General features: G+C 46.2%; 1 protein-coding gene across 1 annotated transcript in view; it reads right to left on the bottom strand.

Annotated features, from left to right (window-relative positions):
- xrn2 (5'-3' exoribonuclease 2) overlaps window positions 1-16,773 on the bottom strand; it is an 82,763-nt gene that overhangs the window by 36,959 nt on the left and 29,031 nt on the right. Inside the window, exons 12-17 of the mRNA XM_056294337.1 lie at window positions 13,580-13,637; window positions 12,042-12,149; window positions 10,634-10,678; window positions 10,324-10,467; window positions 3,536-3,580; window positions 2,073-2,161 (exon numbers count right to left, since the gene is read on the bottom strand). Of these exons, the coding sequence (XP_056150312.1) occupies window positions 2,073-2,161; window positions 3,536-3,580; window positions 10,324-10,467; window positions 10,634-10,678; window positions 12,042-12,149; window positions 13,580-13,637 (489 nt within the window). The remainder of the gene's footprint in view (window positions 1-2,072; window positions 2,162-3,535; window positions 3,581-10,323; window positions 10,468-10,633; window positions 10,679-12,041; window positions 12,150-13,579; window positions 13,638-16,773) is intronic.

Consider the following 16,773-nt stretch of genomic DNA (forward strand, 5'->3'; position numbering starts at 1 on the left):
AAAGAGGAAGTAAAATCATTTTTGCTCGAGTGCTTCATCTCATTAAACAAGTGTGGATATTCAGGGCAACGTTCTCTTTGTCTTCAGCCTGGAAAACTTCGGCCGCTTCAGGGAACAGTTTAATGGCTTTGACTTGTGGGTAGATTTGAGACGGCAATGCCATTCTGCACACATAATCGAAGCCTACTAGCATCTGTGGAGCCAATCCTCCACAGTGTCCCGCGGGGAGCGCCGCCTCGCACGAGGAAAGCCTCCATGAATACCAATTTAGAGCCGTGGATTTAGCAGCTTTGGCCAGCGCGCCACAGAGGAATTTTAGAGAATATTCCTCCTTTCCATATTAATGAGCTGCAGAGGTTGCGTGGATTTGAAGGCGTGTGTGTGTGTGTGTGTGTGTGTGTTGGGGGGGGGGGGCAGTGGAGAGGAGGATAACAGCTTGCACTGCAGTTCATGAGTGAATCCCTGGTTTCTGTTAGTTTACTGGCAGCTTCGCTCACCGAATCCACAACTTCAGTAAACACTTTTTTTTCTAGTTAAACAAAGAGTAACTGTAAAATAAACACATATGTTTGATCATATATGAGGACGTTGTGAGCCATTTTGTACAGCTGTTCTACTGCCACCAGGAGGCGACATGTTCTGTGCAGCATGGTGTCACTGAGGGGAACTCGTTGGTGTCTGTATAAACTAGAGGAGGAATAACATCCAAACTGGATTCAACACCCACAGACAAGATGGCAGAAGAGATGGAAACGGATGACCCGCTGTGGAGACCCCTAACGGGAGCAGCCAAAAGTAGTAGTAGTAGTAGACAAGATGGCAGAGAGTGATACAGAAGTAGGAATCAGACTAACCGGGTCCTTTAAAAAACACCTGCTGTAATGAGCTGGCTGTGTGCTGTGCATTTACACAAGACATCCGGGGGATTTCTCTGACACCTTCAGCTTTTTTTTTGTTGTAATTTTCCCCCTTTTGTCTCCCCCCATTGTATCCTCGGGCCAATTACCCCACTCTCCCGAGCCGTCCCAGTTGCTGCTCCACCCCCTCTGCTGATCCAGGGAGGGCTGCAGACTACCACATGTCTCCTCCGATACATGTGGAGTCACCAGCTGCTTCTTTTCACCTGACAGTGAGGCGTTTCACCAGGGGGACGTAGCACGTGGGAGGATCACGCTATTCCCCCCAGTTCCCCCTCCCCCCCGAACAGGCACCCCGACCAACCAGAGGCGCTAGTGCAGCAACCAGGATACATACCCACATCCGGCTTCCCATCCGCAGACACGGCCAATTGTGTCTGTAGGGGCGCCCAACCAAGCCGGAGGTAACACGGGGATTCGAACCGCCAACCCCGTTGGTAGGCAACGGAACAGACCTCTATGCTACCCTGACGCCCCCTACCTTCACATAGTTTTAATAGTGGTGCAAATGAAAAGATCAATTCTGCTTAAAAGTGACTTTTAAAAACACGTATCTCAGCTGTACAAGCTCTTTATTTCCAGTCATTAGCATGAAACATTCATTTATATCAAAACCTCTCCCGTGTTTCTACCATCGCTTACTTTTCCTATAAAATATGCAGCCAACGGCGAAACTCCTCACTGTCAGATGAAAAGAAGCGGCTGGTTACTCCACATGTATGGGAGGAGACATGTGGTAGTCTGCAGCCCTCCTCGGATCGGCAGAGGGGGTGGAGGAGTGATCGGGACGGCGCGGAAGCGTGGAGTAATTGGCCGGGTAGAATTGGGGAGAAAATGGGGGGAAAATCCCCCCCCCCCCCAAAATGCAGCCAAGTGGATGCATTTATGTAAAATAATATAAATCTTTTTGGCCCCACTGGGAATGGAACCTCTAACCCTGGTATTGTCCATGCCATGTTCGGCCCATTGAGAGTTACACCCGAAACCACAGACAACCCTACCAAATCCCCCAACCCAGTTACACTGGACCGTTCCCCTGTCAGCTGGCTAGACAGGAAGAGGAAGGATGGTTCCAGATAGATCTGAACCCAGTACTGAAGACCCCATACACGCCTTGACCTGGTGAAGACCTGAACGACGCTGACTGGGATTTACCTGACGTTGTCCTCCGGCTCAGGCTCACTGTCGCTGTCCTCTTCTTTCCTCTTCACTCCCCTGCTTTCCATACCGTCGCTAGGCCCCGGCTGGGCAGGATAGGAGGATGGAGGTGGAAAAAGAAGGAGAGGACATCAGTTTAGTATCAGAAATAACAAAAAATAAAACATAAAACCAACCCATTGTTCATGAACCTGGTGATCGCCACCAGTTCTCGTCTCAACCGGTTTTCTTTCTGTCGTTAGATGTTTTTTCCGTGTTTAGGAGCAGCTTCTTCATTACTTCCACCCTGAACAGCTCCGAAATATAAACTCCCCTGAACAAAACGTCACCAAACTAGGATGGCCATGTTTTCTAGAAAGACAAGCTGTAAAATGGATTAAAAAACAGATTTGTGGGCGTCCTGGTGGTGTGACCCTGAGAGCAGGGATGCTGGAGTCTATCCCAGCAGTCATTGGGCAGCTGGCGGGGGGAGACACCCTGGACAGGCCGCCATAGATGGAAGTTCGACCATGACTCTCTGAAGTTTAAATCGTTTAGAAATAGTATTATAGTTGTTAAAATGTTAATTTTGGTGTCAGTAATTTCCTAACAGACATACTGACATATGTAATGCATTAATATCCCACCTGGGTATTTATCTTGAGAGAATATGGAGTTTAAAAACTGGCTGTCATTTTGACCGCCCGTGGTCGTTTTCGGTAGGAGTGAAATCCTGGTCGTTCAGGTGTAACACGTGTATTTCAGGTCTAAAGCGTTTAACAGGTCTGAATATGCCTTAAAAACAAACTCAACGATGAAAATTATTCCAAATATATTTACATGTTTACAAATATGTACTTTTTCAATCAAAATTCAGGTTGTTGAACCAATGAATGAACGAATAGATAAATAAATAGATAGATAGATAGAGAGATAGACAGATCCGTGTTTCTCAACCCAGTCCTCAAGGAACCCCTATCCTGCATATTTTCTTTGCAACCCTGAATAGGTACCCGTTTGTAGTTATTCAACCAATCAGCAATGAATTTTGTCAGACGTTGCACACCTTGCATAATTAAGTGCTGCGAGATGATTGGTCGAGTAAGTACAAGCAGGGCTACCTATGCAGGGTTACAATGAAAATCTGCAGGATAGGGGTTCCTTGAGGACTGGGTTGAGAAACACTGAGATAGATAGATAATAATGAAACAAAATTTTTTTAAAAATCAACTACGTCACTTTTTCCAATGGGAAACTAGGCAACTTTGAGTCCTTGAGTGACAAAAGGACATTTTAAAAAAAAAATTGGATTCAATATTTGGAATATATTCAGTGATGACCTCTACGTTAATACTTTTCTAAATATTATCAGCATTGACAGAGGGTGCTCTGTTTGAAAGAGACCGTGATCCTGATGACACCAATGTGAAAGTTAAAGATGAGGGTTTCTGTTCAGCCTACATTCTCAACAGGGATCTCACCTTCCCGCCATTCCTCATCATGGCCTTCAGGGACTGGGCAGCATCCTGGACAAAGACAAGCAAGATGTGAGCACAAGGCAGGAAGTGAGTCCTGTTTCAGACAAGACAGGAAGTCATGTGTGGAGCTGAGCATCCTTTTTCTCACTCGTTTAAACTAAAGGGAACAGCTGCCACTCAAAGAAATGTCATTATTTCAACCTTCAAGGATTCTTGTGACTCACATGACAGACAGGTTCACATGAAGAAGCTTATGAGTCTCGTAGTAAAACTGAAACAAGTTCTACTGTATGGCAGAACATTTTATCATTTAATAATTTTTAGGCGCCAGTCGCTAAAAATTAAATACTGGTAGGCGTCCGGGTGGCGTGGTGGTCTATTTGTTGCCTACCAATACGGGGATCGCCAGTTTGAATCCCCGTATTACCTCCGGCTTGGTCGGGCGTCCCTACAGACACGACTGGCTTTGGCAGCCAGATGTGGGTGTGTATCCTGGTCACTCCACTAGTGCCTCCTCTGGTCAGTCAGGGTGCCTGTTCGGGGGAGGGGGGGGACTGGGGGGAATAGCGTGATCCTCCCACGCACTACGTCCCCCTGGTGAAACTCCTCACTGTCAGGTGAAAAGAAGCGGCTAGTGGCTCCACATGTATGGGAGGAGACATGTGGTAGTCTGCAGCCCTCCCCGGATCGGCAGAGGGGGTGGAGCAGAGACCGGGACGGCTCGGAAGAGTGGGGTAATTGGCCCAGTACAACGGGAGAGAAAAGGGGGAGGGGGCTAATTCTCAATACTGAATAGCAACTAGTAACAATGTAATTGTTGTTGAAAATCAGAACATCAACAAGTCATTCATGAAGAGTTACTAGTAACTAATATATAATGACCAGTAGAATTGGATTAACATCTAGTGACATTTAAATATTGACTAGTAGTTCATGAAAAGTTGGTATTTAATATGTTTTACCTCATAAGGCTCAACGGATAAGCAGCTTGGTATTTTCTCATCAGAATATAATAGTGAGTACTGTCTTTAAATTGGGTACTAGTAACTAAAATTAAATACCTAGTGTTTATTGAATTTCCATTAATAAAACAGAAAAGTGAGTAATTATCAACTTAGAAACTATTGCTTATTCTAACAGAACTAGTATCTAATTTTTGTTTTTTATAAATTTATTTCTGATTTTTCCCTTCTTTCTCCCAATTTAGTGGCCAATCGATCCCTATTTTAGTTCAAACACCCACCCTCGCACTGCATGCGTTCGCCAACTGCATCTCTCCGGCCGGCAGTCTCGAAGGAGATACCTCGCCACTTTCGTGACAAGGTGAATCCAGGCCGAATCACTGCTATTCTGACACACACAGAGACGCATTCATGTGACGGACACAAGCTGACTCCGCCCCCCTCCTGAAGACAGCGTTGCCAATTATTGCTGCTTCACCGAGTCCGGCCATAGTCGGATCTGACGAGACCGGGGCGCGAACCCCGGTCCCCAGTGGGCAACAGCATCGACACAAAGCCGATGCTTAGACCGCTACACCACCGCGGACCCAAACTGGTATCTAATTTTGAGGAACTAGCAACTTTACTATTAATAGCAGCTAGTGTTTAAAAAACAGGGCTGCCCCTGGCAAAGATTTCCCCAGTCATCTAGTAGCCATTAGTTCAAGCCATTTATCCACTAGTCATCACCCGATTATGATTTAATAAATATTATTATGCATGAAACAAGCCGCCTGTTAACGAAATCAGCAAAATCTGTAATGATTCTGAATGTGTCGGAAGAACCCGCACGTGTCGGAACAAGCTGCATGTGTTGGAACAAGCTGCATGTGCATGTGTTGGAACAAGCTGCATGTGTCGGAACAAGCTGCATGTGTCGGAACAAGCTGCATGTGTCGGAACAAGCTGCATGTATCGGAACAAGCTGCATGTGTCGGAACAAGCTGCATGTATCGGAACAAGCTGCATGTATCAGAACAAGCTGCATGTGTCGGAACAAGCTGCATGTGTCGGAACAAGCTGCATGTGTCGGAACAAGCTGCATGTGTCGGAACAAGCTGCATGTGTCGGAACAAGCTGCATGTGTCGGAACAACCTGCATGTGTTGGAACAAGCTGCATGTGTCGGAACAAGCTGCATGTATCAGAACAAGCTGCATGTGTCGGAACAAGCTGCATGTGTCAGAACAAGCTGCATGTATCAGAACAAGCTGCATGTGTCGGAACAAGCTGCATGTATCGGAACAAGCTGCATGTATCGGAACAAGCTGCATGTATCAGAACAAGCTGCATGTGTCAGAACAAGCTGCATGTGTCGGAACAAGCTGCATGTATCAGAACAAGCTGCATGTGTCGGAACAAGCTGCATGTGTCGGAACAAGCTGCATGTATCAGAACAAGCTGCATGTGTCGGAACAAGCTGCATGTATCAGAACAAGCTGCATGTGTCGGAACAAGCTGCATGTGTCAGAACAAGCTGCATGTATCAGAACAAGCTGCATGTGTCGGAACAAGCTGCATGTATCAGAACAAGCTGCATGTGTCGGAACAAGCTGCATGTGTCAGAACAAGCTGCATGTATCAGAACAAGCTGCATGTGTCGGAACAAGCTGCATGTGTCGGAACAAGCTGCATGTGTTGGAACAAGCTGCATGTGTTGGAACAAGCTGCATGTGTTGGAACAAGCTGCATGTGTTGGAACAAGCTGCATGTGTCGGAACAAGCTGCATGTATCAGAACAAGCTGCATGTGTCGGAACAAGCTGCATGTATCAGAACAAGCTGCATGTGTCGGAACAAGCTGCATGTGCATGTGTCAGAACAAGCTGCATGTATCAGAACAAGCTGCATGTGCATGTGTTGGAACAAGCTGCATGTGTCAGAACAAGCTGCATGTATCAGAACAAGCTGCATGTATCAGAACAAGCTGCATGTGTCGGAACAAGCTGCATGTGTCGGAACAAGCTGCATGTGTCAGAACAAGCTGCATGTGCATGTGTCGGAACAAGCTGCATGTGTTGGAACAAGCTGCATGTGTTGGAACAAGCTGCATGTGTCGGAACAAGCTGCATGTGTCGGAACAAGCTGCATGTGTCGGAACAAGCTGCATGTGTTGGAACAAGCTGCATGTGTTGGAACAAGCTGCATGTGTCGGAACAAGCTGCGTGTGTCCGAACAAGCTGCATGTGTTGGAACAAGCTGCGTGTGTCGGAACAAGCTGCATGTGCATGTGTCGGAACAAGCTGCATGTGTTGGAACAAGCTGCATGTGTCAGAACAAGCTGCATGTGTCGGAACAAGCTGCATGTGTTGGAACAAGCTGCATGTGTCGGAACAAGCTGCATGTGTCGGAACAAGCTGCATGTGTTGGAACAAGCTGCATGTGTTGGAACAAGCTGCATGTGTTGGAACAAGCTGCATGTGTTGGAACAAGCTGCGTGTGTCCGAACAAGCTGCATGTGTTGGAACAAGCTGCGTGTGTCGGAACAAGCTGCATGTGCATGTGTCGGAACAAGCTGCATGTGTTGGAACAAGCTGCATGTGTCAGAACAAGCTGCATGTGTCGGAACAAGCTGCATGTGTTGGAACAAGCTGCATGTGTTGGAACAAGCTGCATGTGTCGGAACAAGCTGCATGTGTCGGAACAAGCTGCATGTGTTGGAACAAGCTGCATGTGTCAGAACAAGCTGCATGTGTTGGAACAAGCTTCATGTGTTGGAACAAGCTGCATGTGTCGGAACAAGCTGCATGTGTCGGAACAAGCTGCATGTGTTGGAACAAGCTGCATGTGTTGGAACAAGCTGCATGTATCAGAACAAGCTGCATGTATCAGAACAAGCTGCATGTGTCGGAACAAGCTGCATGTGTCAGAACAAGCTGCATGTGTTGGAACAAGCTGCATGTGTCGGAACAAGCTGCATGTGTTGGAACAAGCTGCATGTATCAGAACAAGCTGCATGTATCAGAACAAGCTGCATGTGTCAGAACAAGCTGCATGTGTCAGAACAAGCTTCATGTGTTGGAACAAGCTGCATGTGTCGGAACAAGCTGCATGTATCAGAACAAGCTGCATGTGTTGGAACAAGCTGCATGTGTTGGAACAAGCTGCATGTGTCAGAACAAGCTGCATGTGTCAGAACAAGCTGCATGTGTCGGAACAAGCTGCATGTGTCAGAACAAGCTGCATGTGTTGGAACAAGCTGCATGTGTCAGAACAAGCTGCATGTGTTGGAACAAGCTGCATGTGTCAGAACAAGCTGCATGTGTCAGAACAAGCTGCATGTGCATGTGTTGGAACAAGCTGCATGGAGACTGAACATTTGGTTAACTTTCAACACAGCATCACATCACACAACTGATGAACTTGTAACGAAACTTGTAAAATGACCTTACACTTTCGAGTTCCTGCCCGATTTAGTCTGATAACCACAAGGACCAGCCGTGGTACCGTGAACGTCTTTCCTTGAATGACTGTCGCCACTTCCTGTGCCCGCCGTTTCAAATTAAAAGCCCTCATACGTTAGATACAGGGGGGGGGGGGGGTTGTGACTAAGCGACCACTGGTCGACTAAACTCTTTTCATTGACTAACATTCGGTGGACTATTAGGGAGTGGCCCTCTTATAAAGTACTGGTGTCTCGGACGAGTGCCTAAAAATTATTACATGATGGAACGGCCTGACACAACATTTCTCTTGATAAATTAGTTGAAAGGCTTCTATTTGATTAAAAAAGAATCATGAATTTTTTTTTTACTGCCCGTGGTACTCAACATTACAACCAAGTTTGAAATATGATTGTCAAACTGTCAAACCAAAAAAAAAAGATTTGTTTGCCCATTTATTAGATGGTTTTATCCAAAGCGACCTTCAAGGCTCAGCAGTTAGCAGATGTATGTGCCAAACGCCAGCCTGCAGGCATCTTAAGAGAGGTGAACAGTAATCATACATCCAATAGTGCACATCATGTCACGTACAATTTATCAGCGCCTCCAGGATTTTACGATGTCACAACTGCAACAATTAACGCAAATTCAGCAAATCCCCGTGAATTCTGCGCCACCTTGCAATGTTGTCCAATCACCGCAACTTTTCCTCAAATTTGACCAATCATCGTAGTTTCTCACGAGTTTCACCAATCACAGCAGTCCCCCGCGCAAACCGTTCAGCCACACGTCACCAAACTCACTTTCTTGTTTCTGGTTGTGATGATGCAGACATGTGTGGCGGCGCCAACGTCTCACTTTTACCAACTGAAATTACTGCCAATGACCATGCAAGGCAACTCCCTGATGCTCTGCACGAAAGCGGGGGTAAACTGTTTTGCACCATGTGCAACATTGTGCAACAAACACACCTGGAGAATGGTTGAAATGCATGGACAACAGACAAGACAAATCACCATGACAGAAGCTGCTGCATCCGCATCTGTTGCCAGCACGGAAAGACTCACGGTGAGTTAAGAGTCAGTATGCATGGTTAGTGGTGAGGTTCTGAATCACGGTGAGTTAGAGTCAGTATGCATGGTTAGTGGTGAGTTAGAGTCAGTATGCATGGTTAGTGGTGAGTTAGAGTCAGTATGCATGGTTAGTGGCGAGTTAGCGTCAGTATGCATCGTTAGTGGTGAGTTAGAGTCAGTATGCATGGTTAGTGGTGAGTTAGATTCAGTATGCATGGTTAGCAGTGGGTTAGAGTCAGTATACACGATTAGCGGTGACGTTCTTAGCACTTTAACTTTTAAGCCTGTTTGCTGCTTTGTGGAATACCTACTAGGTGCACTTCCTCATGTACAAATAAAGCAGATTTTGTAACCCTAAGCCTTTTTGGTAAGATTACTTATAAGACTCATAACAGTGTGGGTTTATTCTCACTGGAACAAGTTGCCTTGCATCTAGCCGATTACCCCACTCTTCCGAGCAGTCCTGGTCGCTGCTCCAGCCCCTCTGCCGATCCGGAGAGGGCTGCGGACTACCACGTCTCCTCCGATACATGTGGAGTCACCAGCTGCTTCTTTTCCCCTGACAGTGAGGAGTTTCACCAGGGGGATGTAGCACGTGGGAGGATCACGTCATTCCCCCCAGTTCCCCCTCCCCCGAACAGACACCCCAACCGGCCAGAGGAGGCGCTAGTGCAGCGACCAGGACACATACCCACATCCGGCTTCACACCCGCAGACATGGCCAATTGTGTTTGTCGGGATGCCCGACGTTGCCTTCGATTTTTAATGAGTTTTACAACAACAAAAAAGAAAAAAAATCGCAAACTGTTTCTACAATTTTCACTTGCTCCTGCAATTTCATTGCAACAAAAAAAAAAAAGGGCTAAAAACATCGCAACATTGCATTGCCATTTTTTTGACAAGCTGCTGTGAAATCAGGCATTTTAGGCCGCAACAGTCCCAAAAAAGCCCACGAAATACTGGAGGGACTGATTTATATTAGTGTGCAACAGGCAGATCCCTATACTGACATGAGCAATAAGAGATTCCCACTACAAATTAGCTCGACAATAACACACAAAAAGTATCACAGACATGGCAATGACCACACCTCTCTAAAACAACGTTCACAACATGGATTAACTAGGCCACGTCATTCTGTCACTGAACATTATTCTAAACTAACACCAGAATGTGACATGAGGGCTTTACAAGCACAGACGACGCTCACGTACAAACATCAGGAGGTTGACTGGACACCCAGGCGGCCTGTGACGATAACTTTTGAAGCTTCCCCACATCAAGTGTTCAAAATCCAAATTCCTAAAACAACAGGCGGACTGAAACTCAGGCCTACCTTGTTGTGCTGTTCTCTGTTCTGCATCCTCATGTCGTACGCCTGATGTCGTGGGTTGTGGACTGCCTGAGGCCCGTCTCTGCCCCCCAGCGCATGGGGGGCAAACTGGCCTGTGGTCAGGTAGGCCGGACCTTGCCGCTCCAGCTAGGAAAGAACACAAGACATGGTTAAATCATAACCATGCTCTGAAACACCGAATACTGCATAAATACTAATCCATCAACCCGCCCAGGGCCAGCAAAACAAAACCTGCCTGAAAGGCCAAATCTGTGTAGAGCTACATGAAGAGTCTGGTTTCTGTATTACTTACTTTCATTCTCTTCCTTTTCTCCTTCATTCTTCTCTTGAAACTTTCCTGAGAGGAACAAGTGAAAATGTCAAGACTTAAGCGTTCAGTAAAAAACAGCAAAACAGACAGAGCAGAGGGTTTTAACTGTCTAAAACACCACAAGCTACACTCCATGTTTCAGATATAGCTGAGTATGGACAACACAGAACCTAACTACATGAAGTGTACTGCAGTATTCAGAGTAGGGCTGCACAATACTGGAAAAAACTCACATTGCAGTTTTTTTTCCTGTGATATGAAAAATACAGGAAACTTCATCAGATGACTTGACCAGCTCTAACTGGAAAGAGTTCATCATTCTAGAATGACGTGATGGTTTTGTAGGGGAGTTGTTGGGAAAGTGAGCGATGCCTTTTCTCGCCATTCGTACGGACGGGAAGGGGAGGAGATGGAGCCAGACAGACGATGCAGAGCGACAGCTGGGAATAGTCATGTGCGGATCGGCTCTGATGTCATCCGCATCCGCATCCGCATGTAAGCATCACCCACCCGCCTCCCACCTGAACCAATTTATTTTCTTTTGAGTTCGAGACCCGCACCCAGTCACACATGACCATTACTTCTCAGTGGGATACAGGTAAGTGTGATGATATGTTAACATATTACACCACGTCTGAGGTACCAGTTTTGAGGCTATCCTATACATACAGCGCTTTGCAGCTGTTGACCCAGATGACCCAGAGATTTTATTTGGGTCGCCAAATAAACATAATGAACTTCAACCATATTTAAGATCCGCATTACACCTTGTTTTTTGGGAGCGGGGGGGATTTTTTTCCTCCTTTTTCTCCTCAATTTTTCTCCCGTGCCGATCTGGGGAGGGCTGCAGACTACTACATTTCATTTAATACTGTCGCGATAGCGGATTCAAGACCATTCCACAACACTGGCAGCCATCTTGGTTATTTGCAAAAAGGCCTCAACGGTACTCCTCTGTACAGTCATCGTATCAAACCTGGCCCATTTTAGATAAACGGTTGTAATTGGCCCAACCCAGGCCAGGTTGGCTGGAAAGCTGTCTGAACGGGATGGGGACCAGACGCATCTGCCAGAGCAAATAAAAACATGAGCTCGCAGATTGGTCTGGTTCCCATGCTAGTTTGTGATGGCAAGATGACACCGACAAGCTGCGCCCCTGCCTGTACGTGGTCGACCATGTCACATGATAGGTTATGTTTGCCTAGTCAGTTAAAGTGTTCATTTATAGCTTCAACATCTCACGGCAAATGAACATTATAGTCCTGTGTTATGCAAATATTTGTATGTGGTGAAGTTTTCTAGTGTGGTCCAGTCTTTGGTTGGTCTCTCTTTGTTTGTTCTCACAGAGGCAGATGGAAGGATAGAGCAACATTTCCTGGGTTTATCTTACATCATCGTCTTTCCGTTTTTTGAAGATGTTGTCCTCTGCGACGCCCACCGCATTCATGATCATTTCAACCCGATCCAGCTCGACAAAACCATTGTGCGTCAGGTAACCCTGTGGAGAGAAACCGCCAGGATTAGGTCTATGGACACAGCAGAGTCAGAATAACACTAGCGAGCCAGTACCAGAGAGGGACAGGAAGTTGTTTTGGTGCCGTAACACTTGGATCTGTCACAGTATCACTTTATAAACTGAACCAATGTACAGGGGAAAGGAGGGTGTTATGAATACTGCAACCACTGAGTGTTAATATGCACACCAATCCCCCGACTTCAGCAAGTAATTAGTTGAGGGAAATATTTTGATTAAAATGTTTTAATGGTTTGAAATAAGAGTATCTCAAATACATGTACATAGACCGATCAGCCAAAACATTAAAACCAACTGCCTAATATTGTGTAGGCCCCCCTAGTGTTGCCAAAACAGCTCTAACCCGTCGAGGCGTGGACTCCAAAAGACCTCTGAGGGTGTCCTCTGGTATCTGGCACCAAGACGTCAGCAGCAGATCCTTTATGTCCAGTACATTTCAAAGTGGGGCTTCCATGGATCGGACTTGTTTTTCCAGCATATCCCATCGACGCTCAATGCCTCCGCTGGCTTGCCTTCTTCCTGTGGTGCATCCTGGTGTCATCTCTTCCCAAGGTAAACGACGCACACGCACCAGGCTGTCCACATCATGTAAAAGACAATGTGATTCATCAGACCAGACCACCTTCTTCCATTGCTCCACGGCCCAGTTGTGACGTTCACATGCCCATTGGAGGTGCTTTCAGTGGTTGACAGGGGTCATCATGGGCACTCTGACCGGTCTGCGGCTACGCAGCCCCATAATCAGCAAGCTGTGATTCACTGTGTTCTGACACCTGTCTACCATAGCCAACATGAACTTTTTCAGCAGTTTGAGCTACAGTAGATCTTCTGCGGTATCGGACCAGACGGGATAGCCTTCGCTCCCCATGTGCATCAGTGAGCCTTGGGCACTCATGACCCTGTCGCCGGTTGACCGCTTGTCCTTCCTTGGACCACTTTTGGTAGGTACTGACCACTGCATACCAGGAACTCCCCACAAGACCTGCCGTTTTGGAAATGCTCTGACCCAGTTGTCTAGCCATCACAATTTGGCACTTGCCAAAGTTGCTCAGATCCTTATGCTTGCCTGTTTTTCCTGCTTCCAAACACATCAACTACAAGAACTGACTGTTCGCTTGCTGCCTGATATATCCCACCCGTTGACAGGTGCCATTGTAACGAAATAATCAATTTTATTCACTTACCTGTCAGTGGTTTTAATGTTTTGGCTGATACGTGTATATTCTTTTAATGAATCTCTCCAAGTTATGTAGTGTGAGGTTTTTGTACTAAATATAAAACATCTGTGTACTGCATTATTTCATCTGATGACCTTTCACCTGTGCAAATCCAAAAAGCCTAAATATTCTACATTTACGTATAGTGCCTCCATTGCTCTATAAGGGCAAACTTACTCCAGTTTTGTGGACCACGTCTTTGTAGATTCCCACCAGTCGATCTATTGCTCCCTCTCTGGAGGAAAAGAAGCAAAACAGAAATGACATTATAGAATCATTAAAAACAATTCAATTCAACAGAAATTTAAATGATAATCAGGTCTTTGAAACCGACATCAGCCACCAGCCAAATGCTCTTTCATCCTGGCTGGCGGTGGCCTGTTATTTTCTCTCTCCTACCAGCCAGGCTGGCAGGAGACCAACCATCATTTGGAGGACGGGGTTAACCTTCTAGAGAATCAAAAATCAGAAACACTATTTGTCATTTCATTTCATGCATTTGCACACATGAAACGAAACATCGTTTCCCCCAGCCCACAGCCGTGCAACACAAAGACAAAAACACATCCAAAAACGACAAGAACACATATATCCAAACTAACACATATATCTAAACTAAACTATCTAAAAAAAAAAAAGTCACTGTCCAGGAGAACAAACACCAGCCAGGATGACTGTCAGAAATGCCGATCTGCATGGGCTTGCAGTTAGCTTAGCCTGCCCCACTTCTGCGTCCTGTCAGACCACCCTCGGTGGTTCCTTTTCGGGCACAGCACCGGTCAGAGCCGTGGTCCTTGGGCCCACAGGAAACAGCAGACCAGGCTCCCTCAGCCGATCCAACGCCAGCTCCCCTAGCCAGACACCTTCGACACACCTCCCCGCACTCCACACGATGACATTAAAAACACAGTCACGCTAGGCGACGCTGCCGCCAGACCGCCCTCGTTGTTATCGGAACTGCTGGTCTACAGGGGCTAGCAGTTAGTTTAGCCTGCCCCGCTTCCGCATCCTGTCAGACCGCCCTCGGTGTTAAACCGAGTTAAGAACCAGTGAAAGGGAGAATTTGGGACAGCGTGTTTGAAGCCAGAAGACTCAGCTGTCCTGTTTGTTCGTTAATGTTAACGTGAAGTCTGAAATGAGGCATTGCGATGGCATACTCAACTGTTGGTGGCTCATAAAAGGGTGTCACTAATACTTTTGAGGACACTGTGGGCAGCCTTTTGGAGGACCTAACCACATTGTCCTCATCAAAATGTTCATCCCGGTGATCCTTATTCTTTTTATTTTTCAGGACAGAGAAAGGAAACAGGGTGAAGAGAACAGGGGAAGAGGAGCAGCAAAGGTCCCGAGAACAGATTTGAACTTAGGGCGTGAATGTAAACAGACGGGCTACAATAAAGTAAATCTCACCTGAATGACCATCGCCATCCATTTTGCCATTTGCGCTAAAAGTTAACTCTTTAACTTTGTAAGCCCTAATATTACTGCATAAAGATAAAGATGACAAAGATGATAAATATAAAGATGACAGTTTTCCAAACCCAGTGTTCATTCTAGATGAGTGGTTCTCAAACGTTATGAGGAGATGCACCATGAGGAACAAAAATCCTGCATGAAAAAAAACCCAAAAACAATTATTTGTTCATTCCAATGCAGTTACAAGATTTGGCATCAACTAAGATGCTGTAGTTTAAATTTAATCAGTTCATGTACAGCTTAACATGAGGAGTATGAAGCTTTGACATCAGACCTTATGGGAGAGCGTTTCAGTCTCAAACCATTTTGCACACACAGCCTCAGTCTGTATTTCACATTCATGTTGCCGAGAGCAGAAAAGACCCTCTCGCACTAGCACGTGGCTTCGAACAGCACGGGTCTTAAACGTGCAATCTGAAAATGCGCAGTGCTCCAGATGTAATGAGAACTAGACGTGCTGACGGCCTCCAGTCAAAGTCTTCATTTCAGAGCCCTGCAGGCTGAGATCTCAACAAGACTCTCCAGCTCAAAGAGAGACCGGTGGAACCGAGGAGGGCTGGAGGTGAAGGGATAATGGATCCAGTCTTATGAGCTGTTTGTTTCAAGAAAGGGAGTTGCACATGCAGATGTATCTTTATATTATGTTTGATACCACCATACATTTTAATGAAAGAGGTCCTAAAATAAAGAGAAGACCTCAGCGTTATCCACGACTTAAGTTCACACTTTCAATTGGTTTTGTCTCAAACAGTGTATATGAAAGTACCAAGTAGTTGCCAGGAAGTTATGCAGAGGTTTTAGGTTCATAGCTTCCATGAGACATCAAGAACCAAAATAAAGCTCACAGAAACCTGTCAACCACCGCTTCCGGTGTGGGAAGATGGCGGCATGGACTCGCGTTTGCAGTGGCCTCATCCAGTACCGACTACGCAGTGTCTTTGTCCACGTCTGTGTCATGAAGTTTTTATTTTGATCGTCGATTTCACTTGGCTAAGACAGCTGGCGCTGGATCAGCTGAGAGAACTTGGTCTGCTGCGTCCTGTGGGCTCGGGGAGAAGGCAAGCAGGGCAGGCTAAGCTAACTGCTAGCCCACAGCCCTGCCCAAGAGGAAACACCCAGGTGGTCTGGTGGCGGCCTCACCTAGCATCGACTGTGCAGTGTTTTTGTCTGCGTATGCATTTGTGTTGTCATGTGGAGTGTGGGGGAGGTGTGTCGAAGGTGTCTGGCTGGAGAGCTGGCGTTGGATCAGCTGAGGGCGCCTGGTCTGCTACATCCAGGACCACGGCCCTGCCTGGAGTTGTGCCTGAAGAGGAAACACTGAGAGCGGTCTGACAGGATGCAGAAGCGGGGCAGGCTAAGCTAACTGCTAGCCCATGCAGACCGGCAGGTCCGACACTCATCCTGGCTGGTGTTGGTTCTCTGGACGGTGGAGTTTTTGGACTGTGTTGTACTGGGTGGACTGTGTCGCTGGCTGTTTTTGCTTTGTTCTCTCTGGTTTTGTATGTTCTTGGTGGAGTTGTTTTTGGATATTTCTTTGGGTTTTGGATGTGTGTTTTTGTGTTTTGTGTTGCACTGCTGTGGGCTGGGGGAAACTGAATTCCGTTTCTTTTGTGTACGTACTAGTACATAAGATGAAATGACAAATAAATTGTTTCTGATTCCTGGTCATTATCAATGCAAAAAAATTTTTTTTTATAAGACTGAACATTCATTCCCATGGCAAAAAATAATTTTTGTATAAATGATTAAAAAAATTAATACCTCCATTTAGTCTTCTAAAGTGACTCGAGTTTTAAGGTTCTGACAGAGTCAATGCGTCACAGTAAGGAGGAGGACAAAGTCCAGTGGGTTTGGGGGAAAATAATGACAAGCTTCCAGCAAGCCCATGTAAAACC

The sequence above is a fragment of the Lampris incognitus genome, chromosome 15 (genome assembly GCF_029633865.1).
Source record: "Lampris incognitus isolate fLamInc1 chromosome 15, fLamInc1.hap2, whole genome shotgun sequence".
NCBI lineage: Eukaryota > Metazoa > Chordata > Actinopteri > Lampriformes > Lampridae > Lampris > Lampris incognitus.